The sequence below is a fragment of the Diadema antillarum genome, unplaced genomic scaffold (assembly GCF_040938485.1).
Source record: "Diadema antillarum isolate AM-2024a unplaced genomic scaffold, OU_Dant_1.0 seq00000665_RagTag, whole genome shotgun sequence".
Taxonomy (NCBI): Eukaryota; Metazoa; Echinodermata; class Echinoidea; order Diadematoida; family Diadematidae; genus Diadema; species Diadema antillarum.
Genome location: NW_027271576.1, coordinates 250,202 through 277,120, shown reverse-complemented (window position 1 = coordinate 277,120; position 26,919 = coordinate 250,202). Strand labels below are relative to the sequence as shown.

The window sequence follows — 26,919 nt, the reverse complement described above, 5'->3', positions numbered from 1 at the left end:
TGTGTTCTACTAATTAATGTTCCATTCACTCAATCCACATGTATATTTGGGTTTCATTATCCTGAAAGCTTTTTTATACTGTATCTTGTAAAATGTGCACACTGACAATTTGCACAGATAAAATCTGAGCTCGCATTCCACTGTGTACACACAGAGAGTAAAATCTGCAGAATGATACCAAATACAAAGAAAATGCATTCACACTCTTTTGTTTAATGACTCTTTTAATGACAATCTTACATTATTTATACAATGTCTGATTTGAGGGAATAACACTGAGAAATACACTTACATGGACTTACAGATGATATTGTTTATATTCATGTGTAGCTCTTAATTGGATGGACAGAGAAAGAATGTACAACACAGTGAGATAAGTATGTGACATGATGCATGGAGTTAAAACATTACAGAATTTCATACAAATTACAGTCTGACGTATGCTAGAAAACATCTATAGAAATTGGTGTGAAGGATACACACATTCTAGGTTTTAATTCTTGTAATATTTATGTCTTTTATTAGTTGCTAGTTGCATGCATCACACTAGTTTTGAAACAAATGGTATTTCTCACAAGTATACAAAGCCTAGCACAACATTGTCATCATCAACGATTAATGCGTGCTAAATTGGGTTATTCATCTACAAGCAATGAAAATGTACACTAGTGTCAATTGTGCAAATGAGTGTTAGAACCTGTCAGAGCTCCAGTGAAAAGTACTCGGCCATTCAGATAAGTAAAGTTCAAAATTACCCTGCCCGATCTCCAGCCACACTTAGAAAGTATAGTAATGAAAACAAAAACATGACAGCTGGGCACCTTGTAACAAGAAATGGTTTCTATTCAACGCTCTCCCCAAATACACATCATATCACATCATGTAGAAGATATCGTGTTAAATACCAACATCAAAATGCACTGTCAGAATTGCGAGGATTAATTTTATCAGTAAAGTTTGGGCCTACAGGGCTTCACGTCCTGTAAAATTTCTTTCCAGGACTTAAAACTGGTCAGAGGCCCTGAATATAACAATGTGCAAAGCACACAGTCTTCATCTCTCCAAAACATACAATCATCCCAAATCATAATCATAGTGCCAGGTACTGCCACATCAATAATGTCGCCTTCATCAATGCAGTGTACAAATTGGTAGACTGCAAGCTGCTGCTTATTACATAAACTGGCAGTGTTGACTCTTTTTAACGCAAGAGCACTACATCTGTGTTTAGAGGGATTTATTGCTTGCCTCTTGTGTCCTTTTGACATCGCATGGTGCAAATATAGCAAAATACAGACATGGAACAGCAAAAGAACCAGCAAAAGACGGCCCCCAATTCTCATCTTTGCTTTTGTTGTACTGCAATGCTATCTGCAATGGCAACAGACATCATTATGTTGGGTGACAATATTCCGTGTGGAAACATTGAATTTGCCCTTACACTTCTCAGGGTTACATCAACAACACAGTGTATTTCTTTCTGGTGTGAATCAATCATACAACGGTGCAACTACTAACATTCTTTTGTGTGAGAGCATTTTCTGTATACACTAGCACTGGCAGGTGTGTGTGCATTCACGGTGCATTTGTGCATGTACAATTTGTATGCATGCATGTACCATGCCCTGTAGATAAAAGAAAACTTTAGGGATGGTACAGAAAAAAAAAAAAACTTACTTCTTTGAACCCTCTGCTCATGACCATGCCACCCAAAATAAGTAAAAACAACATGGATTACACAGAATAGTCATTTCTGTCTCTCAAGTCAATGACAGCGAAAACTGCTTCCTAATTAGAGCTTTCATGGCTTATCATACAAATGGGACACAAACACATAGCAGTAGCTGCTACTCTGTCTACAGTAGACATACTGAGTTCACTCTCAGCATACAAATGTTAGAAATATCAACTGGTCGACACCTATGGTATTTTCTCCTACCTTCACTAAATAAGGTAACTGTGGATAGTTTCCTTCTTTAGACAAATTTCTATGCTTTGCCACCTGTTTAGAGTTCCATCCAATCCTTCACTCTGTGTATATCTGGATAGCAGAGAGCTGCTTAATGTAAGCAAACTCAATCTTATCATTACACATAGCAGCCATTTTTTGTGGTTTCCTAGCAGTGCTATTAAAAGGCAGCCTACAAAAAGTGGAAATATGGTGAAATGCCTATGGTCAATGTGTGCATATGATAAGGTGCATGTATGAGGCTTGTATACACATCATAACATGCAAAGTATATTTGCTCTGAAGGCTTCATAGCATGGGTCTCAAAACAGGTACATATGATTTAAAGTATAGTTTGTAAACACAATTATATTCATAGTACATTCACTACATTTTAGTCTGAAGTATGAATGCGGAACATGGTGTTGCTTGTTGTGATCTATGCCTCACATTTTTTTACAATCCTGAGGCTAAAATGAATAAACCAGTAAATGAATGAAAAGGAAAATACAGAAAATACGGAATAACCTCATACACATCTAGTACTCGATGGAAATCTTGACATACATTATAATCGCTTGGTACAATCAAGTGTCAATATACTGCAGCTTGAATGAATCAAACACCATACGAAACATTCCAACACCATCAATAATTCTATGTACAGACATGAAACAAGCATTGCAGCTTCTTGCCAAGAGTAAAAAATAAAACAAAATATCCAGACAAATTCTATTAACTATCCAATGGGTCACTTATTTTGCAAAGGACATGTGACATCCAGCCATTAACTATTATCCCAATACACACATTGTCAGAAATTAATATCAAAGACCAGCATGGGATTTCTTCTTTTTCTCTTTCTTTAACCTTTTTGATAAAACTTGAACTGTAGACTATGACACAGTAAAATAATATGTGACCATGCATCACAAAACCAACAAAATGTTGCATATCATGATTTTAAGTGAAGACTCGGAATAAGGTGAAATGGGTCAAAACTGTTCAATTTTAGTTCTGATAATTTCAAAATGAGCAATTCTTCTACATTATTCCTAAGTTTGGGATCATGTAAAGAATGGGGAGCTGTGGTTTTTGCAGCTATTCTAGAACACTTTTTTTTTCTTTTTTAGAATAGTGTGGTTATAGCATAAGCATGTCCTTGAGGTCCCTTTTTCTTCATAAAAACCCTTTACACGCTCTTCACTTTTAACTCTAATAACTTTTGAAAGGATGGTAATACTGCTTTGGGTTCTCAGTAAACACTTTTCCAGAGGGTGCACTTAGGTTACGAAAGTCCATGTCCATTGAGTCATACATCATTTTAAAACTTAAAGTCTGCCCTTTCAGCATCTGCCCTTTCAGCATCTGTCCTAAGTGAAAAATTCATGTCTTGCGATTTTTTGTTGGTTTTGTGATTCAGGGTTACTTATGGTGTGCTCATCTTAGTTAAGCTAATCATACTATGTTTCTGCTGCTACAATTCCTCATCAGAGTGGAATACTGCCTTGTGCATTTGGAGAGTTTGATAGCAACATGGGTTTAAGTGCCATTTTTAAACAATTTAAAGAAAGTCCTTTATCAGACCAAAATAAAATCTAACCTGTGATAACTCACTCGTTGCATAACAAGGAATATTCTTGAAGTTATGATAAATAATATCCAATATTCCTATTTCATCTCTGTATTATAGCATATCTCAAATTCATATAAATGGAGTTAACTCCTTTTGCATTCAAGCACTTTATTTCTTTGCGATAAATGTAGACTTGTTATGTGAAAGCAAGATACATGTAGCAAGTGATGATCCCAGCATCTGCAAGGCTGGACCAAGCTGGAATTTTTCTCACTTCTCTGTGCTGATTTGCATTGCTGACACTGAGAGTCAACAGAATGCAAGCCAAAGAAACTAAAGGCAGCAATTACATACTCTCACAGCTTTCAGCTCATACCAACAAATTTTCCCATTGGACAGTTAAATGCTGTGTGGCTGGCAGGAACAAAGGTCTGTAAACGTTGACTTCTACCACACAAAAATGACTATGCAGTAACCTGTCCTGCACAAAATATTGCCTGGTAATCAAACTTGGGAAATAAAAGGTAAGCATAAAACAGTGGAGCATTGGGGCAACCGTGATTAACGCGAATGTACACTTCATTAGTGAGATTCTCACACATATACACTGGAAATCACACTGCTATACAATGGTGAAGTTAGTGCTTATGATGCAAGAGAGATAGGGTATGATACATGTATGAATCTACACTTAGATTTTGCAGTGACTCCTAAAGAATTGAGGTGGCATGACATCACATCTTATAGCTCTAGTTGCAAAAAAGGGGGAAAAAAATCATATGAGAAGGGAGTACCTACTGATCATTTCATCACCAGATCTGACATTACTTATTCATTCATGGTGAGGTGAGTGGTAAAGACATACAAAGAGAGAGTGAAAGATATAAGAGATGGAGAAAATTGTGAAATATTCCATAATGTCCTTCCTATCTGACACGCGGACGTGACACAACTCTTAAAAGGGTGTGCAATGATTCAAAAGCAAAGAATTTCCTTGTGTTAATCAAGGTATGGCCAAGATGTTTACGCATCACAATATGCATTCACCGCAATGATTACTCACAGCTCTTTCAATGAATAAATACTATTTCTTACATAATAGAGAATTTCTGATGCAATTATCTCCAACCATTTTCCTTTGTTAAGAGCTGGCTCCTACTGTGAAAATTGTGAATATAGGGCTAACTGGGAGCCATTAGCGGAGTGAAATATCCGATAGGCCTGCTTAGACCTTCTTAAATCTCATGCCAACATTCTTCCATTAGCCACACATAACAAGCAACTTCCTTCATAGCAGAATCAACGACTTCTCATTGATGATTTTGAATTCACCTCGTCAACCGAGTTAGCGAGGGGGTAGAGGGGTCAAGACGAGATGTAGGTACAGATGGTCAAGGCCGTCATCTTGCAAGAAGCCGGTCAATGGCGGCCGTCACATCTCCACCGGTCGCCGTCAGCGCCCGGATGTTGGCGTCTCGGTCCACGAAACCCATCGCTGCCAGCTGCTCCAGCTGAGACTGGAAGCGAACCTCCGGGGGCTACATCAGAGATGAGATAAAAAAGGGCGCGGTCAGATGCGGTAAGGAATGGACACATACATATACAAACGCACAAACACACACACATGTATAAATTATGATCAATCTGACATCATACATTAAAATATAGCATTATACATTGTATAGTTTCGTTTAAAATGAGTAAGCAGTTGAAGGGATGGTGTAGTTATGGTTAAGACCTGGCCTCAGGTTTCAAACCTTTTTTGTTTGCTAATTATAAACCTCTTTATATGAAATATGAAAGAGCACGTAATTCCAACACAATTGTGCGAAATACACTACATGAACACAGAAATATAAGCATGCAAGTCACATCCATGTCGGAATCACAGCTAATATTTTTTGATGTTTTAAAATTCGCAAATAGCAACCGACTAGCAAAATATATGCTGTATACAATAATGAGTTAAAATCATTTGTCTGCCGATATACTGAACAGGAGTGCCTTCATAGGCATTTTATCACAGAGATAAAAAGCTACTGGATCATCACTGTTTCACAATCACAGATAATTACTACAAGCCCTGAAAGGTTACTGCATTCATTGTCACTGTGCAGTGTGACCTGTCATCTAATGGTGCCCAGAAGAGGAGGTGGGTACCTGTGACGGTTGCTGGTTCATGGTACCAAGCGACTGCAGCATCTGGGCCATGAGCTGGTTCCACTGGGGCTCCCCTACCGGAGGCAGACCACTGAGGGGAGGGGCACCACTGGTGGTGCCGCTGCTGCTGGTTGTAGTTCCCCCACTTGTTGGGGTGGCGCTGGAGCTGGTGGTGGAGGAAGGGGCTGTGGACGAGGAGGTTGTTGAGCTGGTGGAGCTGGCAGTGGAGGTGGTAGTGGTGGTGGTTGTACTGCCGGCCGGTGATCCTCCCGTCATTCTATGGCAATGTTGCCAAGTCAAAGTTTTTTTTTTTTTTTTGGGGGGGGGGGGGGGGGAGAGGGGAGGGGGAAATGGGGAATGATTTTCAAAAATGCAAAGAAATATGACAGAGAATTCAATCATGTTCCTAACTCTAAATTACTGGAGGTAATTATGTTCAGAATCTTCAATTTCCTCATTCTGTATGCCGATGAATCATCAAAGCGGATCATTCTAGGTGGACTTGTGTTCGACAGACACTACATAGAGATAACAGCTGCAAGCACTCTTCATCATCTCCAATCACAGATGAAGGTATCGGTAATTCCTGCCTGGTTAATAAGCTGTATGCAATCAGTATAGAGCAACAAACAAACGAGTAGAAAATAAAAAGCTGTCACTACAGATTGGGTAAAATTGGAAGGAACAAAAAGATGAAGCAACAATGAAAAAAAAAGAAAGATGAAGCTTAGGTGGAGACAGAGAATACAGAGAGAGAAACATGTGTATAGAGAGGGGTTAAAGGGATTGTATAGTTTTGGTTGAGACCTAACTTCAGGTTTCTAACATTTTTGGTGAGATAGTGAACTATGAAATATGACAGAGCCTGTAATTCCAAGTCTTTTATTTGATGAAAATTGGTTCTGAAATATCTGAGATACTCAAAACAAAGTGATCTGAATAAAAGGTGGGACCCACCTTTTTTGTTTAACTTTTGTTTTTGGATGTCTCAGCCATTTTAACACCAATTTTCATCAAATAAACTTCAAATTCCTCTTAGAATGGTATGCTCTGTACTATTTCATAAGTAGTTTCCTGATATCTCACAGAAAGTTAAAAACCCAATCCTCACCTCAACCAATACTATACCATCCCTTTAAATGCAAGTGAAGACAGTGAGGAGAGGGGCAAAGCGACTCACCCTGGGAGTAGGCCTGGTGCCTCCGAGGCTAGCTGCTGCATCCCCTGCTGGATCTGCATGATGGCCTGCAGGGCCCGAGGGTTGGTCAGTGCCTGCTGGACATCTGGGTTTTGCATCTGCACGGGTGAGGTGTGAATGGGCCAAGCCAGTTCTCAATAAATTGCTCAAGCTTTTCACAAGCACAGTACATGTTTGGCTCATCCAGACTACACAGCAACTAATGTCATGAAAGTCCAGACAGAGAATTTTTTGATAATATCAAATCAAATTCAACACTATTGTTGGACGGTTGGAGTTTAATGCTTTTCGTTCCTTTTATATAATATCAGATGGCAAGTTACAGTGCATCTAATTTGAATTCACATCACAACCAAACACATGGAAAATAATCATTACTGATTTGATATCTCAAATAATAAGCATACTGATAGGGTATGATTACATAGCAATCCTCCCTGAGACCTTGGTCGATTATTTTTCAAGTGTGTATAGGCTCTGACCAAAGATATCAATTCATCCGCTCTAAAGGGAACGTATAGTTTTGGTTGAGACCTAATTTCAGGTTTTTTTGGTGAGATAATGAGAAACCTCTTATGAATATGAAAGAGCAAGTAATTCTATGAAGAATTCAACGTTTATCTGATGAAAATTGGTTTCGAAATGGCTGAGATATCCAAAAAATTGCAATTCTAATAAAGTGTGGGACTATGATCGCTTTGTTTTACTTTGTTTTTGGATGTTTCAGTCATTCCAAACCCGATTTTCATCAAATAAACTTTGAATTCCTCTTAAAATGGTATGCTCTGTACTATATCAGAAGTGTTTTCTTGGTATCTCGCAAAAAGTTAAAAGCCCAATTAATCTCCACCAATACTGTACCATCCCTTTAAGCAAGAAATCTCCTACTTTGAGGCCATTTTCACAAAAATCTCCCCCTTTCCCCCTTCAGTTTGAATTTCTCCTGCTCTAGCTGTGTGTCTTCTGTGTAAAATGTATTTTCACCTGCTCAAAATTAGCTCTCTCCTGCCCAACTTTAGTTCTGTTATTTATGCTCCAAAATAAGCCTTATAGATAGCAACAGGGAGCATCTGTCACCCCAGAGCTTCCCGGGCCCTTATGAAGGCCCTGGACCCTGGCTGAAAGGGACATGATGTGCACTGCATGTGAACATAGTATTGTATACTCCAGTTAATAAGAAATGTGACCCGCGACAACGGTTTCAGGCAAAAGTCGCAAGAAAAAATTCCCTCCTAGGCGGGGTACAAAGATTTTTACCATTATTTTTGTCGATTTAGGTTTTTTGCAGAAATCGAATCCTTGATATGTTTTCTACATCTACACTAAATTTCATAGCATAAGATTAAGTTTTTCCTATCGAAAATGGAATTTTAAGCACCCTATGTTGGATCGCACTCGTCAGTTTCGAGCTTCTTTCGAACGCCGCGCCAATATCCCCAGTGTTGCTATGGCGCAGGGTCTCGCATGCGATTGGCTGGTGCGTCGCACACATTTGCATAATTCATCTTTCGGAGACACCAGTTGCAGCGTTTAGGGAATGCTTTGTCCACGCATGCACGATTACATGCTCCATTGTTCTTGCTATAGTGATCTAGATCTATACGCTCGCTCTGTATAGTGCGTGCTCTTCGTTTGGCTTTCTATCTAAACTATTCTCCCGCAATGTTCGACAACGGAAGTGAAACAAAATTAGCATGACATAATCGTGATGTGAAGAAAAAACTACCGGTAGATATTCTCAAATTTGTCTACTTGTACATGTAGTAAAAATTATGACAGCAGACTGACTCAATGGAAGGTAGATGAGAGGAAAGGAGCGGTCATATGTGACTATCAAATATTACACGTCAAGATCGCACGAAACTAACGAGTCGTGTTTGTTTGTTTGTTTGTTTGTTTTAAATTAGCACCACCGAACAAAGCAACATATGCATGTCTTGTAAAAGCAAAACAAACAGGAAGCGTGACTCTTGCCAGCACTAGCAATGGTCTGCCTTCAAAAGGGTCGCCAATGATATAGACAAATCAACCACAATGAAAACGCGATTTGTAAATGTGTGGATTCGCCACCGCTCCTGTTACATGCACACGGTTATGGCGTGAGGATGCCATTGCGTAATGCGTGCACTACACATGTACATGTACATGTACACCATACGTGCAATTATCGTATTCGCCATCTTGAAAGACGTACTGTAAACAAACCCGAGCGAAAAGCATTGTTTTTCGGCTTCATACGCTGAGCTCCGAGGAAGGTGCCCGGGAAATTTGACTCTCTCAATGAGCCAATCAGAAGGCGATGTGGTTGCTAGAGGCGGAGCTTAACATCGATTGGCACCATCGTACGGATGGGTGATTCTCCCCTTGCATCGCCGCTCGGACATTGTCTTTGTGAAAGAGGTGAATCTTCAAAGCCTGTTTTCTCGCAATTTTGTCAGGCTAACAACTTAAAAAGTGCATTTTATTTCTCTTTCTATGCCCACTTATGGTGCCGAAGAATACAAGTGTTTTATATCAATGTAAAGCTTAGGAAATGGGCAATGTGATTCAGTGAAAAAATGAATTTTCAAAATTCCCGACTTTTGCCTGAAACCGTTGTCGCCGGTCACAAATGCTTGTGGCGCGAGTCTCTTTGTTTCACCTGTTGCAGGAAGGCGGGCATCATGCGAGTCATCTGCTCCTGAAGCTGGGGGTTGCTGGAAAATAGTGGGTGGTTCCTCATCACCTGGGATACGGGAAGGAAGAGAAGAGAGCTAAGCACAGGAAGGATACAGTAGAAGTGATCAGCCATGTTTATTGTGCCTCTCCAACTCTTGCCACTAGAGGGAGACAAAGAGTCATTTCCACTCTACAACATTATTCCTGTCAGCCTACTGATACTCCTCACAATGATAATTAGAAATTTTGTTCATGTGTCATTTTTTTTTTTTAGTATACTCATTGTATAACTTTATATTTTCATTGAAGTATAATTGTATGAGTATGTATGTTATTACCCACTAGAAATTTAAAATTTGCAATTCAGCCAATTGGCTGCAAACAAATTTTCAATAAACCACTACCATTATCATTACCACACACCTCATCAGCAATATCATCCTATTCTGTAGTCACAAAACAAAGATGGCAATATTGATAACGAAGCACAGTAGGACCTTGATTATCTGGCCACATCAGGAATGGCGGGCACCCGGATAATCAATTGGGCCGGATAAGAGAGATATGATCAAATACAGCACTTTCTAGCATATCATGCTAGGGGTATACACATGTTATTTCTAATTCACTATTAAATATTATGATTATTTGCATGGCATTGCCACGTTTTATACTTCAGAAATTGACATGGGAATAAAATGAAATACAAGTAAAATATCCCCTTCAAGCATTGTTTGTTTGGTTGATAATGACTGACAATGAGATCAATGTTGCGACTCATCCAATACTGCCGATGCATTGTACTGTAACTATGCACTCAGTGTCAGCCAGTGACAAGTGCGACAGCAGTCATTGACATCGTCTCACATACTGACATAAAATTTACAATCCACTACAATGATTGGAATATGACCCATCGTTCAGGTGCGAGTTTCTTCACTTTGTCTCCCTCTACAAATTAAATTTGTTATGTCCGCCTTGGACTACTTAACATAACAAAGTCGGATTTTCGTAGCTTAGGTATTTGTTCCATGTTCATCGTGTCACTGCTGGCAACCTGGGACAGCCTGGTGGTAGTGTCGCTGCCCGGAAAGCAGTAGATGACAGGTTCGAGTCCCACTGGTTCCTTTTTTCCGACATGTTTGTTAATTTACAGATCAGCAGCTGCGATCTTAACAAATTTAATTTGTAGAGGGAGACAAAGTGAAGAAACTCACACCTGAACCTCCATCCCTCTGAATAATATCTTTCTTTCATGACCCATCGTGTTACGATAACGGCTGAACGTGTGTTTGTTTTGAGTGAGATTTGGCACTGAAAATACATAAAAGCACATTGAAAGAATAAAAAAAAATGTCAGCCAGTTGATGTCAAGATAACAGAGAATCCGGATAATCGATGGCTGGATAATCGAAGTTCTACTGTAATGATATGAGCTTGTGCCTCACCTGGGCCGCCATGTCTGGGTTGTCAGCCATGGATCTCATCATGGACTGCATGTAGGGTGCCTGCAGCATGTTCTGCATCAGACTGGGGTTGCTCTGGATCTGCTGCATCAGACTCTGTAGGCCAGGGCTATTGTAGATATTGGAACCTGTCCAGAAAGGCAATAAACCAAGTCTTCACTGCAAGGCTCACTAACAACTTTACGTGCAATGTCTTGAACACTCCTTCTAGTTTGGAAAATGTACACCTGCAAACAACCAGAGTCTCTGAAATTGTATAATTACAGTCCAACCTCTCCTATCCAGCCTCCCTTTATCTTGATCTCTCTATTAACCGCATGAAATCTCGGCAAGGGTTTTGTTTGTTTTGTTTTTTTGTTTGTTTGTTTTTTAAATCTAATAATTACAGGGAAAAGGGTAATGTCGAACTCAAACAAAATTCCAACACAAACTCACATGAATTACATATTATTCCCAACATAATTAACATGCATTAACATTTAATTTCCATCTAATTAACATGCATTGAGACATTCACTACCCCCAAATCACAGGAAGAACATGGACAGAAAACTTTTAATTAAATCAGGGCACGGTACAGGTGATCGTTCTTCTGCAGCTGCATGTATTAGACATTGAGTCTCCTATATCCAGTTATAGAATGGGTAGCGAGAATCCTGCAATCTGATTGGTCGAGAGCTATGTGTTGATTTTTACTGGTTGCAGGCTGAGTCACAGTGGTAAACATGTTATCGCGCACTTTTAGCAAGAGTACACGTACTTGTAACAAAGGTTCGCGCACTAAGCAAGCGTTCGCGCACTCAGTACGAGACGCCTATTGGCTAAAACAACCATACAAATAGTTTTTATTATATACCTCATAAGTGAGATTCGTATCACTGATTGGTCAAAGGTATATCACGTGACAAGGTGTAGTCCCGTCTATCTTGCCTTAGGGTTTTAATGTAAGTGATAGAAAGGCAAAACCCTCGTGATAGAATTCGTAAACCCTCCGCGACTTTTGTACACATAATTAAGTACACTAGACTTCGCGCGCGGTGTCCGCAACCCCTCCACCCAAAGACATTCACTACGCGCATCGTATGCAAACACATGCAAAATCATCGCACTAGCGCGCGCACAGCAGGCATGTTTCAACGTGGCATGGTGATCGAGCGCTCCTCCGTGATTTGAAGTGAGCTGGATCAAAGATCGTACACTTTGCAATTAGGATTTCTTAGGATCCCGAAGCAGAGACAAATCTCAGCATGTTGGAAATATCAAATTAAAACACCAGCGACGGGAAAATGGATGTATACTGTAATCTACTGCCACGATTTTATGCAGGAGCTCGCCGAAGGCCATGTGAGTGAGTACACTGTACCGTGCGTACTGGGTAGTCTATGAAATGCACGAAAACCATGCAAGCAAGCGCAGGCTGTGGCCTGATTTTAGGGCTAACGTTTAGGCCTAACAGTTAGAATTTACTTCGTATTTGTCTAGCCCTAGATCTTGGTTAAGTCTTAAACGATGAGGTATATAAAACAAATATCAACTGCTCTGTATTCGGATGGTGGAGGAAATAATCACTCCCTCGGTGCTTTTCATACCGACCCTTCCATCACCCCTCGGCTAACGCCTCGGGGTGATAGAAGGGTCGGTATGAAAAGCACCTCGGGAATGATAATTTCCACCATCATCCTCATGAGCAGTCAATATTTGTATACTGGATGCATGGCTGGCCGTGCGTCCAGTAAAAACTGATGCATGCTCGTTTACGGCAAGCCAAAAGGAAATGCATCCAGTAATTTTGTCATCGGGTAACACGATAGAAAAATGGGTTTTTGGCAAGAAAATTACCCATTCTATAAATCAGATGACGCACATGTCTTTTCGTGCGTCAGTCGGAATATAGTGTGCATGCGGTAACTATGGAATTTAGCCTAAACCCACTCGGCTTCGCCTCGTGGGTTAAGCATTACATAGTTACCTTATGCACACAATTCCGATTGATGCACTCAGACCTGTGCGTCATTTGTATACTAAATCCCTTATCCGGATGAGCGCCGATCCCGACATGTCTGGATAGGAGAGGTCGGACTGTATGATGATTTTAAAAATCAGGGTTGAAAACCACTGCTATATGCTTCCAATAAGTAAAAATTATTGAGTTACCAGATGGCAATTAAAAGTGATTACAGAGAGAAAGAATGAAAAGAGATGAGAGAGGGAGAGAGAGAAGAGAGAGAGAGAGAGAGAAGAGAGACAGTGCTATTTGACTCTCTCTCTCTCTCTCTCTAGAGTCATATAGCATAGTAATCTCTGGATGTGGAGAAAGAGACAAAATATATATATATATATATATATTGTCTCTTTCTCCACATACAGAGATTACGCATCCACAGATTCCCAAAACACTAAAACATACGGAGAGTTAATACTGTATAAGCTGTTATTTTCGCGAGGGTTAATTTTTGTGAATTTCGCGAATTACACTTGGACCGCAAATTTAACAACACAAGAAAATGTCACCAAGCGCTATTAAGTCTGTGTCAATTCGCGAAAACAACACCTTGTGAAAATGTCTGTGACCTCCTTATTCACGAAAATAACAGCGTCTACAGAACACTACACCACTGAAACATACTATACACATATATTCACAAAGACATCAATACTGATGATGACATATATCTTAACCCTAATCAGGCTGGGCTTTTTTGGCTATGCTATATCGGGGGGGCGGAATCCGCCCCCCCTTCAGATCTCGCCTATGGAACGTGGATCGCGCCGAAAATCGGCACACGCGACGCCCGCAACGTATTCTATCAAAATGTGTGGTTGCTTTCTCCGAAAAATGTTTCTTATATTTTATATTAATTAATTATTGTAATTTATGCATAAAATCAGTTTTGGGCTCTAAATCACTTATTGATGCTCCAATTAAGCTAATTTCTTTTTTAAAATGTTTCTTGTATCATTCTTCTGAGACAAAGGATAAAAAAAAATCTGTATCGAAATTAATTTCTTATGTATTTTATTGTTTTTTTGAATTTCTTATGTATTTCATTGTTTTTTGACCTTTTGTTTTTGTTTGTTTTTTGGCCAAAATTTGTCGCAGACATTTTTCGAAGCATTATTATGCCAAAATGAATTAATTTCGGCCATTCTAAGTGAAGATATGAATTTTTATGTGAATTAATTGAAAAAACACAATTTGCATTGGATTTGTACACAAAATCACGTTTTGGAGCAATTTTGGGGTTGACAAATTTTTTTCGAACGGGCGTCGCTTCAAAACGGTACGCGCGGGCGCAACAATTTGGGTCTCAAAAGTTGCGCGATACTTGAAAGAAAAAAGTCATGAAATATCGCGGCGCGAGCTTATCGCGTTGCGAAGATATTGCGCGAAACGTCGAGGGGGGGGCGGATTCCGCCCCCCCCCCCCCCCCAGCCTGATTAGGGTTAAACTGTTTGTCTATCTCCACATAGAGAGAGCAAACTTCTACACTTGTGAACTCTTTCTGAGGACTACATACCCGCCTGGAGACCTGAAAGGGGATTTCCAGCCGAGGTCGTACTGGATGAGCTGGTCGTGGAGCTGGTGCTTGAAGTGGTGGCCGATGAGGGTCTCTGTGAGGGAGGGGCCCATGGGTTGGGGAGTGGGTCTGTGTTCTCCACACCTTGTTGGCTGGATGTATTGCCTGCATGTAGAACGTTTAATATTCTTATATCACATATTGCTTTTGCCGTTTTGTTATATATAATTAAAGGTCCTGTTTACCTTTGGGAACAGTGATTTAAAAAATGTTCAAGATATCACATTAGATGCATATGTGTAGGTCTGTTGTTTAACAAAACATCCTGCCACTTAAAATTTTCACAACAAAGCCTTAAATATAGGGAAATATCAGTATTTTTCTCATTAAACCATAACTGTAAACAGTTTAGTCTGAAAACATTTTTATTATAACTACTGTTCACATTTTGTACATTTAATAATACTTAACATCGATTATACGGATCCAAATGTTTACAGTGGTTGTTTCTATCCCTAACTCACATTTTAGAACTATTATGAAGCACTAGTGCTGGGTTTTTTTGTTTCATCTGCAAATGGTAAATACCTTTAATGTAATCATAATGATAATCTGCAGTTTGTACATACAATGTACCTACCAGTGTGAGAATGACATTGATTAAGTGTGTATCACAGACTTTAGGGAAAGCACAATGTATGGGGTCTCTTACCGCTGTTTGCTAACGCTGCAAAAGGATTTCCTCCAAGTTGCTCCTGGGCAGCGTTGAGCATGGGTTCCTGTATGTCAGTGTACATCCTTCTCAGGGCATTGTAGCCACCTGGTATACTCTGAAAAACAAACAAAAACAGAGAAATTAAACTATTCAACTTGATAGCATTTCCTTTTTCTTTCTTTCTTTCTTTTTTTTTTTTAGGGGGGGGGGGGGATTAGCCAACTCTGTGTAAGGGACTTTTGACAGCGTGCACAATGCTATGGGTTTTCTGTGCTAATCAGCACTCACAGCACGCAAGGTATTAAACCCAAATCTGCACCTACACTTCCCTGCTGCCCCTGGCGGGAGATCATGTCAACCATGCAGTCATTATACAAAACTGGGTGGTAACCCTTTCTGTGCCAGGCACTTTGGACAGTGTGTGCAATGCTATGGTGTTTCCAGTGCCAATCAGCACTAGAAGCACACCAAAGGGTTAATCACTACAGCACATAATGGAAGGGTCAGTTGCACTGAGAACAGTGTTCCCAAGAATTAAGCTCTCCTCTGTTTGATTAGCATGTCTTGTTTCTTTGCCTACAGGAATTTTGCCATGGAAAGAACAACATTCAAACATTCTCAAACGATTTATGTTATTTATGTCTGAATGCTTTTATCCTGCTGTTTTAACAAACATCATCAATATTGACAACTACAATGACAACTTTATGACCATTACATAATCAAGCATGATTACTGGGAAAGATCAGCAAACTATGCAGGGATCGTGGCTGCAGACGGACAAAATAATTACCAACTTGTGTCATACAGCTTAACACAAAGGAGGTTTAAAGCCACAGTCACCCATCTAAATACCCTACACCTAGTCCAATAATTTGCAAAGAGTCATTTGGAAAGTTTTTTTTTTTTTAAGTCAGAAGAGTGCATTTTCCATCAAAACCGAAAAAAAAAAGCACTCAACATCTTCCATATCTATATTACAGGTGACTCCTGCCATAACAAAGTCCTCGGGACCAGCAGTTTTCTTTTGTTATTTCAAAATTTGGTTATAGCTTAACAAATAAAGTATATAGATATATGTGCAGATAATAAGATTTGGAGCTGAGTTTTACTTTGTGGCATCTGGATTTTGTCAAGGCTGTGTTTGTCGTAACAGGAGCACACGCTATTACTACAAATAAAATCTAAAATCCCCTGGATGAACACCTAAGTGAACCTGGTGCATTTTCCTCAGTATCAAGCCCCATGTTGGTCACTGTTACCTCTAAGTTGCTGAGCGCTCTGTCCTGCGTTCTCATCATTTCTTGCATCATGGCGGGATTGCGGGCCAGCTCCAGGGTCTGACGCAAGACTTCTGGGTTGTTTAACATGTGTGCCACCTCTGGATTTCTCTGTCAAGTGAGAGGCAGAGAGAGTGTGGGGGTTAAGAGTTATGGTATAATGTATCACAGATTATAGTTGCAGCTTTTCCACCATATTGAGAAGATAAGAGTAATGATTTCAACGTAGTCTACTTAACAAAGAATACCTTCTGCACTGCAATCCCTGAAGGTCCTGCCTCTTCCTTTACATTTTCATACACATTTGCATTTCTTATTCACATTTTCATTCCATTTTATTGGGCACATTGCCAGATACCTAATTATACACCTCAGCCAAGGAGAATTTGGCAGAAATAGACAAAAAGGATACATATTGGGCCACGCTGTATCAGAGCTGCCAGCATATACACATTACAATCAGTGAGGTTCCGACAAGAAATTAGGGAGGCACTCATATGTTGCAAGCATTTCCACAGGTGAAAACCATTCCTAAAGTCAGAGAAGCTTTCATATTTTCTTGTCAAGATGGTAGGAAATATTCAAGTTTTTAGGAAGTCTCCTGCAGAACCACAGAGGGTTGGAAATTCTGTAAGACTAGAGCTCATTAGAGCTTATTAGAGTTCCTTTGAGCCCATAGCTTTATCTACTACATCACAGTGCTCCAAAGGTACTTCCAAAATATTTATCTGCTGCAGACCCCCCCCCCCAAAAAAAAACACAAACAAACAAACAAACAAACAAAAACAAAAAAAAAAACAAAAAAAAAAACTGCCACAAAATCACTGTAACTACAACGTAGGTATTGAGCCAGAGCAAAATAGCTCAGAAAGAGAACACACTACAGCAAGCTGCATCACATCACATCTTCTCCTTTCTGTTACAAACTGATCTGATACCATCTTCCACCAGCACCTTCCTAGCTTACCTCCATTATGTTCTGCATCTGTGGGTTGCTTAGCACCAGATTCCGGAGAAGCTCTGGGTTCTGCATCATGTTCTGGACCATGGGGTTATCAAGCACCTGTCTCATCATGTCTGGGTTGCTCATCAGCTGTGCATGGAGAAAGATAAGGGGTCCAGGCATTTCTTAGAATTTTCACCAATTTTCATTGACTCCCGTTTTAAACCATTATCAACTTGTATCTGATGTCATAATAAACAAACCTTTACTGCACATACTCAACAGTTACATTTATACAAGCATGCATTTAGTCACGTATTTATCTCACATATGACTGTGACTGTGCTAATCATTTGCCTTACACATAAGAATAGTTGCCATATCTATACTAAATTCACGAATCTGGACCATATTTGTTGACGTAAGAGGTATTGTATAAAACAAATAATGTGTGGTCTTTACTTGTGCAATGGCACATGATTTCGCACTCGTCGAAAAATGAGGCACACTATTCAACTCAGCCACGCCTCTTTTGAATACAGCGCCTCTATCTTTCACCTCCTGCAAAATCTTGTACCATCACACTCGTGACCATTCACTATTTGCATATTATCATTCTCTCTCTCTCACTCTGTCTCCCCTAGGGAATGGCTCCACCCCCCCCCCCCCACACACACACACCCACCTGTCTCTGCATCTGCTGCTGCATCTCGGCAAAGTTGGCCGAGTCCAGCCCGAGGTCACTGAGACCACCAAGGCCACCCAGACCACTAAGACCTCCTAGTCCAGCCAAGAAAGGATTCCCGCCGCCGCCACCACCACCTCCTGGAGATGTGGTCGATGACGTCGACGACGGCGCGGTGGTTGATGAGGTTGTTGCAGCAGTGCTTGGCGTTGTGGAAGGACTGCCCTGAGAAGCTGCAGAGCCCGAACCAGGTTGATCCTGAAATGTAGGAGTGGGAAGACTTAAAGTTAAGACATGCAATAGGAAAATTAGCAATACTGCTATACTCAGAAACAGCGTAGAGTTGAATAATGCATGTGTATCCTTTGCTACTGATGTGTTCTTTTTTGTCCTCTTGGTTGCTAAAGCTAAAGTAGGTCAAAACTTACTACAGGTTTGCAGTTACAAAATTGTATCAACTGTCAATCTATTACTATGTATAACAACAAAAGAGTTGTAAGACAACATGTTCAATTGACACTGAACAATTACATGCATGGCTCTGCCTTTTTCTCATAAAGGGTCACAATGGCCCAATGTATAAAAGAAATCAAAACAAAACTGAGAACAAATTCCCTCACAAACTCATATCCATGATTACACACTAACAATGTACCGTACTTCACTGTACCATTGTACTGCATCAAAGTTTAAAATGTGAAAGTCAATTTCAGCAAAGTACGTATATCTAAGTACACGTAGCTCACAGGATTGGTTCTTTGCACATTTGACACAAAGGTGAATTTGTGAGAAATATTATAAAAATACAGTCTGATTTTATAACCTGTCCAGTCCTAATAAGATAATATTCTTTCACTTTACACACAAACTTCAAGTCTTGCAATAAAATGTATATAGCATAATGTCAGTATTAACTTTTTTTTTTTTGCTAATCTCTCACAATTAATGATGTGGCATCAGCTTCTGCAAAACATTTTGATCTTACTCATTTCAATTCTGACACTTGACAATCAGAGCAAGTGCATACATGTACTTTCAGCACAACAACGGAAAGAACAAAACGCACTTACCTTCTTTGACCGTATCACCAAATGCACAACCATGTTGTCTTTGATGTCTGTGGAAAAAATAAAAAATCAAGAAGGCCATGCATCTCCACAATGATTTTGACAAGACAGCATCAAGTGCACACATGTATTTTTGTTACATTCTGTTTTGCTTTTAGACCTTCTTTTAATAGCCATCAGTCACTAGTATACATGTACAACAGGTTTACAGTAAGAAAAAATGAACTCAAAATTCTCAGAGGGGCAATGTTACTCCACATTCAAGTTGACGTTACTAGACAAAACTCATACGACAAACAAAGGCAGAATATTCATCAAAATTGGGCATACAACAGGAAAATCACGGAAATCTAGATAACATTTTACACACATGAAGTTGCAGATTTAATTCTACTTTTATAGCAACTGCATCACCATTGTGACACAATCAAAAATTGATGCTACGCAGTTTTTTTATTTTACGATTCATATCAGCAAATATGTACACCAATTATATTTATTTGTGTGTGTGCTGATTGAACTTGTATGTGGTTGACACTGATATCATCGTTGCATTAAAATAGGTGAAACCTTGTTAAAACCTCACCTCATGCATGATGAGATGCATAAATCAAGAATGAAGCTGCTGGAAATGGGACTGCCTTTCAAAGTCAATTGCCCATGAGGGCAGTATTTACAAATTTGGACAAGTATCTAGTAACTGGAAAGCAAGCCAATGCTAGTAACTATTACTCCTTCAATGCAGAGTGGCAACCAAACAATTCCAAACAGGCAAGTTGATTACTTGTGTAAAAATGCATCTGAGACCTTCATCTACGAAAATAAGGAACAGGTTTACAATTACACCATTTACAGCAAAACTTAAGAAAAATCTGCCAAAGATAATCACTACAAATAATTGATACGCTGACTACAATTTTTATGTCTGCTTTGCTGAAGACATAATCACACATAAGCCTAGATTTAAAAAAAAGTAGATCCTATCATCTACATGAAATCAAAAATTTAATACCAAGTATGGTACCCATGACCGTCACTGTTCTAGGCTCATTCCACTTGTTTTACAAGAGAAGTAAACTTCAAGGAGATACTCACTATTTTGTTCCAAGGTGTCATTATCCTTCAGAATCTTCCCCGCAAAGATGAGACAGAGTTGGTCAACGGTAGCGTTAAACTTCTTAGTAATTTCATCTTTTAACTGGAGGGAAACGTGTACGATAGATAAACAAGACAAGAATTGAGTATGGAAGAAAATGAAATTATCATCTACTGAAAACAGAAAATATCTGGCTCAGCTTCATAAAGTCTACATGGCTTTTCTCCAGCAAAGGCACGACAGCATCATAATACAAATTACTTGCAATTATGTTGTCTAGACCTTACATAGTTCGTAGCTTCCCAATTTGATTCCGCCATCTACAGCCTTGGCATAGAAGTGGTAGGGACATTTACTTTATAGAACATTGCATTTTTTTAAACCTTTTATTGGATGTAAACCAACAGATAAACATCATATTTACAATATTTACAAAAGGTACACATAAAGTCAATATCAGCAAGGTCAACATATCACATGCTAAGTATACAGAATATCAATTATACAGAAGTTTCAGCTGTCAATATCTTGTGCAATTTTGATAAGTGTCAATGAAGACAATTACAATGTACATGTACATTGTATGTGCAAAAGGCTGATCTCATAAGTCCAGGAAGAAACAGACACATTGTGAGACTATTGTACGGATAATACTTACATATTGTACAGGAGGAGACAATCTTTTATATTGGAGCAGCATTAAGTTTTGTTCCACTTTGATGTAAAAATAATTTAATTCATAGAAAAATCACAGACCTTGCTACCCCAGATTCAAGATAACAAACTTCACATGTATGCAAACTGGCCTCAGTGGTTGAGTGAAGATGAATGATGATCGAGCACTTGTACAGCCATAATCATGTATTTTTTTTTTTTCAATTTCTAATTGAATTGTTATTTGTTATGTTTGTCATTGAACCATAACTGCATCTTTTCACTTTACAAACTAAAAGTTTCAGGCTTCATTTTGTGTTCACATACAAAATTACAATGATAATTGATATACAATATATCTACTGACAACACGGCCGTGATCTGGCAAAACTACTGTACAAATCTCGTTTGAAGCGATTTCGAGATATTTACGTCTAAAGGGATCGTATAGTTTTGGTTGAGACCTAATTTCAGGTTTCTAACATTTTTTGGTAAGATAATGAGAAACCTCTTATGAAATATGAAAGAGCATGTAATTCCATGAGGAATTCAACCTTTATTTGATGAGAATTGGTTTTGAAATGGCCGAGATATCCAAAACAGAGGAGAGAGAGGAGTGTGACGTCATAGATAAGGCGGGTCTGGCACGGCGCAAGTGAATTGGATGGACAGTGATAACCGGGGTGAACGCGTTCAAAAATTTGGTGATGAGCCGAGGGGTTGACACTCATGCATGCGCAGTACGTAAAAAATACATCAACCCACAGTGACGCCTGGCTCAACATGCAAAGCGAAACGCGCCTAATTTGATATGGAGTATGGTAGCTCTATTAGTAGTACTACACATCGACCACCCTTTTTGAAACCGACCGCGTAGTTTTGGCGCACAGAACGCTTAGTACGCACTGCACTGCACGCAGAGCACATATTAAAAATGTATTGGCTTTGACCGTTGATGAGGATGTGTGGGAAAACGCGAAAATTCACTGTTCATTAATGGTTTTTATCAAGAACAAAATTTGGCGCTAGTGTACTTTTGCACCTGTTTGTCAAACGACCTCCAAACAACCACAAACTCACCCTGGTTTTTCAGTAACCTAAAATACTTCCATCTGAGTCTCCAAGTCCACTTTTAGCGTTTTCAAGTGTCTGAAAATCGTTGGAAAATCTTGATCGCTATCGCTGGAATTGCTGCTCGGTGCACAAGCACAATTACGAATTGGTCTAAATGTAGCGACACAGCGGCTTTTTCTATGGCGTCGTTGAAAAGCTAAAATTTGTTTTTTCCTTGTAATCGGCCAAGGTGGAAATGGTATTTTCTTTTTAAAGACACCATAGAAGAACTTGCCGTGGTCACTGTGAGATAGCTACATTCAGATCAATCACGGTGCTCGCTGCTGTGCTGCGGTGTGTTTTGTACATCGTGCTGCGCTGTCTGCTCCTGTGCAACGCAGTTATCACTGAGCAAGTAGCTGCGATCGAGATTATTCCGAGAAGTAGATAAATGACAAAATGGTGAAAATTCCATTTCTACTGGACTTGAATCTCGCACAGATGCAAGTATTTAGGTTACTAAATAACTAAGGTGAGTTTGTGCATATTTGGAGGTCATTTGACAAACGGGTGCGAAAGTACACTAGCGCCCAAAATTTCGAATGAATATTTTAACCGAATCGTAACGTAATGTAATGTCAATGCATTTTTTTAAAAAGCTTTGTACAACATGGTGCTCAATACAACTCAGTTTGTGTGCATTTAGCCATTGTCAATGCAAAAAACAGATCTAAAAAAAGAAGCAGCACCGCGACCGGGAGCTGATTGAAGAGGCAATGAGAGGCCACACGGCGATATCTGACTTTGCACTGAACATGCTGAAACTTCGCCTTGAAAAGGGAACAGCATTTGAATTCGATAGTGCTGGATTTTCTCAATCACGTAGGTCAAGTTTTTACGTGAATTTCAGTGTTAAATATTCTTATCAAGTAAATAAGAATTAGGCGGTCAATGAGTAGCCTACAACATCAACATTTTGTATATAGGGCCTACACTATAAAAATGTATGGACATGCATCGAGAATCTGTGTAATGTACTGTTACACTACAACAGACAGTATCGTGTCAGTGATTATATGGCAGGGGGGTTCCGCCGTGCATGTGTCGATCATCGTGAGTCGGCATTTTCCGTAATATATCAAAAACCCAATTATACTGACCTCTTTTATTGTAGCATTTGGCTTTATCTTGATAGTTTCCTTGTCCTTAGGAGTCTTTACAACGACATTGATGAGATCCGTTGTCGTTGTTCCCGAAGCTTCGGAGGGTTCCGCCATCTTCAATAATTCGTGTCTTCCAACGCAAGTGACCTCTCGTAACATCGACCTTTGCAATGATGATGTGCGTAAAAACTGCGGTGGCTGGATATCGATCGACCGATCCAAAGCTGCGAACTTTGAAGTATGAAGTGCCACGACACTAGCCCTGAGATGTTTTGCTTTTATTTATTTTTCTCATCGGACATGTCGGAAGAGCTTTCGATAAGAGAAGATGAAAAGGCAAAACAATATGGTTTTCCTTATTCCCTACAGCGGCCACGTAAAACAAGTTAAAGTAAAAAAAACAAACAAACAAAAACAAAAACAAAAGCAAAAAAAAAATGGACTGCATGCGTCGAAGATTTTGGAGTGATCCCTGACGTCGCTCTAAAAAGAGTGAAAATAAACATTTTCACTCAAAATTCACTCCAATTTCACTCTAAATTCACTCGATTTTTTTAGAGAGTAGGGGAGGGTGTAGGATGGGGTATCTCCATCCCACGCGAGGGAGATTCTGCATTTTTTATTTTTCAGAATGGAAATGCAAAGATGTGGTGCACTATAGTGTACTATTGGTGAATATGATATCAATATTTGGATAGGTTTTAATCAAAATAGAAATAAATTTTTGGCATCTATATATTGAGAATCATTTGGGGCCGAAATGATATGTTCCCCTCCCCCCTCCCCCCCCCCCCCCCCCCTTGTTCACCAGGATCGACGCCCCCGCATACGCCCGGTAGCTTTTGCATTTTTTTTTTTAATTCAAGTGAAAATATGTCGTTAACATAAACAATGTGTATTTTAATGGAATTTGGGAAAATATGTCAATCCCCAAACGAGTGCACTAGGTTAAGTCTGTGGAGGGTAACCAAGCGGGGGAACTGTTGGGGTGTGGGAGTGTGTATATCCCCTTATACCCCCTCCCACACGAGGGAAATTTGCATTTTTTTGGAACTGAAGTGACAGACTAGGACACACTTTTGAAGAAATATTCGGAAATCTACCAATCTAAATGTTTAGGCTTAGATAAGTCTGTATTGGAAAGGACAGAACAAGGGAGGGTAGGGGATATTTTGCTTTTTCAGAATTGAAATTAACAGTCTGGTGCACACTTTGGCCAAATATTTGGACAGATTTCCATTAAAAAAGTAAGAAAATTTTCCACATCTCGAGAATTATTGGGGGAGCAAAATGATGTGTCCCCCCCCCCCCCCCCCCCATGCACAGGATCGACGTCCCTGAAGGCACTGTCCATAGGGCACAGTTATCATAAATCAATGTGCTAACGAGGGTGAACGGACAGGCGTCCGCACTGCACGACAGGGAAGTCTAGCATTGATTTTGATTCACAAAACAAGGACTTGTAACAGCAACGTCAAGTACATAACCTTTTCATTATTTTTCATCATTTCTGTACTATGCGCTTGAGCTTCAATATTTTTGTTGTTGTTATTTTGCTCTTTCAAGAACATCGCGGGTTTTTTCTCTTTTTCTTTTTCTTTCTTTTTTTTTTGCATTCCTCTGGCTCGGTAACACAATTTTATCCCTTGTAGCTTTCCGTACACTTGGGAATTTTAGGATTTTACGTGTGTACGTACGTACGTACGACGACGTAGACGTGCATGAAACGTGAATGCTAGCTGCGTGCATGCTTCATAGGTGCTCGACTCTGATATATCTGATCGAGAAGATGATATGTCAGGAGGCCTATTACTGTTAGATCTATCCGTTAGAAATTGTTGAATGAACAAAAATACGTACATTTTAGGAACTAAAATTGGTTTGTGATGTCTAGGACAAGGCAAATCCTGACGCGACCCGAACTACCAAGTCTGGAGGAAATTTTGAAGGATGTGCAGTCGGCACCAGTTGACGATGTGGCATTCACCTTCTTGCGCAGCGCCAGCAGCAGCCCGAGTGGAGGTGCAGGCGAGTCGCCAGCTGGTGGGACAGCCGTAATGAGGGGGAATAAGCCCGATACCAGTAGTACGTCCGACCTCGGGGCAACGAGTAAGAAAATCACTTAAATTGATCACTCTGAATTAATATTGCTGAAAACTCAGTTATGTTTGTTTCTTGATTGTCTTTCGGTCTTTCCAAGGAACCCACAATGCATTGCTCTATCATTAATTTCAAGAGGAAAGAAATGATGAAGCTAGCTAGCGTAGGCTTTGTTGCGAATCATCTTCATCAAACTGTGTCAGCATTGTTGTTTGTTATTTCTTTTCCATTTCTTTCTGTCAAAGCTTTATTCATCACATACCATCGGCCGTCATGCCTTTGAAAATATGACTCGGAGAAATCATGTGTTACATGTTTCACAGTAATTCATTTATTCTTTTGCAAGACTGTACCTGTATATAAGAAATAATATTAGCTTCAACTTGTTCAAGGAAGCTACATGTACTTTCACAGTCTCAATTGGATCACATGGTTATTGTATTGATATTATGGTTATCCCAGTATAGTTCAAAAAGAGCTGCTTCAGGGATTATCTCATCAAGGTTCAAAGGGGCAAGATTTGTGGTAACTGTTTAGTTCGTACATTTGATGATACATTTTAACTACATCCACCAAGCAGCATTTCAGTTGTCATCACAATAACCCATTAAAAGTTGTAAACTACAACAGTGGGTTTCAGAAGTTTGTGTCTTTTATTATTTCCCAGGTACAGGTACAGGTACACTGTGACCCCCCCCCCCCCCCCAAAAAAAAAGAAGAATACAGTGTATATATATATATATATATATATGTATATATATATATATATATATATATATATATGTATATATATATATGTATATATATATATGCACACATGTATGTATAAAGATGATGAATTTAGAGCCTTCATTGCAGTGATGCATAAATTGCATTATAATGCAGTGAAACTTTTGTACATTATACAATAGGAAATTTATTGGATTGTGTTTATCTGTTATGTTCATAAATTCTTATACTACAAGTGTTCAATTGCATGTCATTTTTTAATCTTTCAGGTGAATCAAGGGACACTTCAAAATCATTTGAGTCAGCTGCTAAGAGACCGAGGCAAGATATACACGTGACAGGAGCCCCTGTACAGAGTAGTCGTGAGAGCAGCAGGCAAGCTGGCGGACACTCGCGAAACGGTGACATTCAGGACTGCTACCTGAAGGTGTTGGACTTTTTGGAGATGAACTCCTACCTGAGGGACTCTCAGGATAAGCTCGCTCAGCAGTGCAGCGACCTGCAGGATCTGGGTCAGTCTGTGCGGGACCAGATTGAATCGCTGCGGACACAACTCCAGTCATGATGACTCACAGATGGTGGGATCTACAGCAGATCGATAACAGGCGTTGTGTATGCATCTGTCATTGAGCTTGCAGGAATTTCCATGGCGAATCTGGGGTTTCAGGATACATGACCCCATGTTGTGTCAAACTTTACAGTTCTATGAAAGGAAGCCATCAAGAATGTGTACAGACTGTATGTTCCACCATTAATACACCTTCTGAGGTGTGCATTGTGATCAGGACACACTGTTATGGTAATGCTCCTCTTCCCAGTCTGTCTTGTTTCCATGGAATTCTACAATGTACCTGTGGCTGGCTGCATGGATCAGATTTTAAAGGCACTGTTTAGAGATGTTCCCAGTACA

The 26,919-nt window shown here is 39.6% G+C and overlaps 2 protein-coding genes across 2 annotated transcripts; one reads left to right on the top strand and one right to left on the bottom strand.

Moving 5' to 3' along the window:
- Window positions 1–209: 209 nt before the first annotated feature.
- LOC139736829 (ubiquilin-1-like) lies at window positions 210–23,335 on the bottom strand. The gene is made up of 13 exons (XM_071647492.1): window positions 23,178–23,335; window positions 20,310–20,412; window positions 19,218–19,264; window positions 18,148–18,405; window positions 17,487–17,612; window positions 16,502–16,630; window positions 15,237–15,354; window positions 14,525–14,689; window positions 10,989–11,134; window positions 9,524–9,607; window positions 6,865–6,980; window positions 5,685–5,961; window positions 210–5,062 (listed from the first exon to the last, which is right to left on the bottom strand). The coding sequence occupies exons 1-13, from the start codon at window positions 23,292–23,294 to the stop codon at window positions 4,925–4,927; spliced, it is 1,824 nt and encodes a 607-aa protein (XP_071503593.1). The 5' UTR covers window positions 23,295–23,335; the 3' UTR covers window positions 210–4,924.
- A 1,633-nt stretch (window positions 23,336–24,968) lies between these two features.
- LOC139736844 (uncharacterized) lies at window positions 24,969–26,584 on the top strand. The gene is made up of 2 exons (XM_071647506.1): window positions 24,969–25,289; window positions 26,279–26,584. The coding sequence occupies exons 1-2, from the start codon at window positions 25,067–25,069 to the stop codon at window positions 26,572–26,574; spliced, it is 519 nt and encodes a 172-aa protein (XP_071503607.1). The 5' UTR covers window positions 24,969–25,066; the 3' UTR covers window positions 26,575–26,584.
- Window positions 26,585–26,919: the final 335 nt, after the last annotated feature.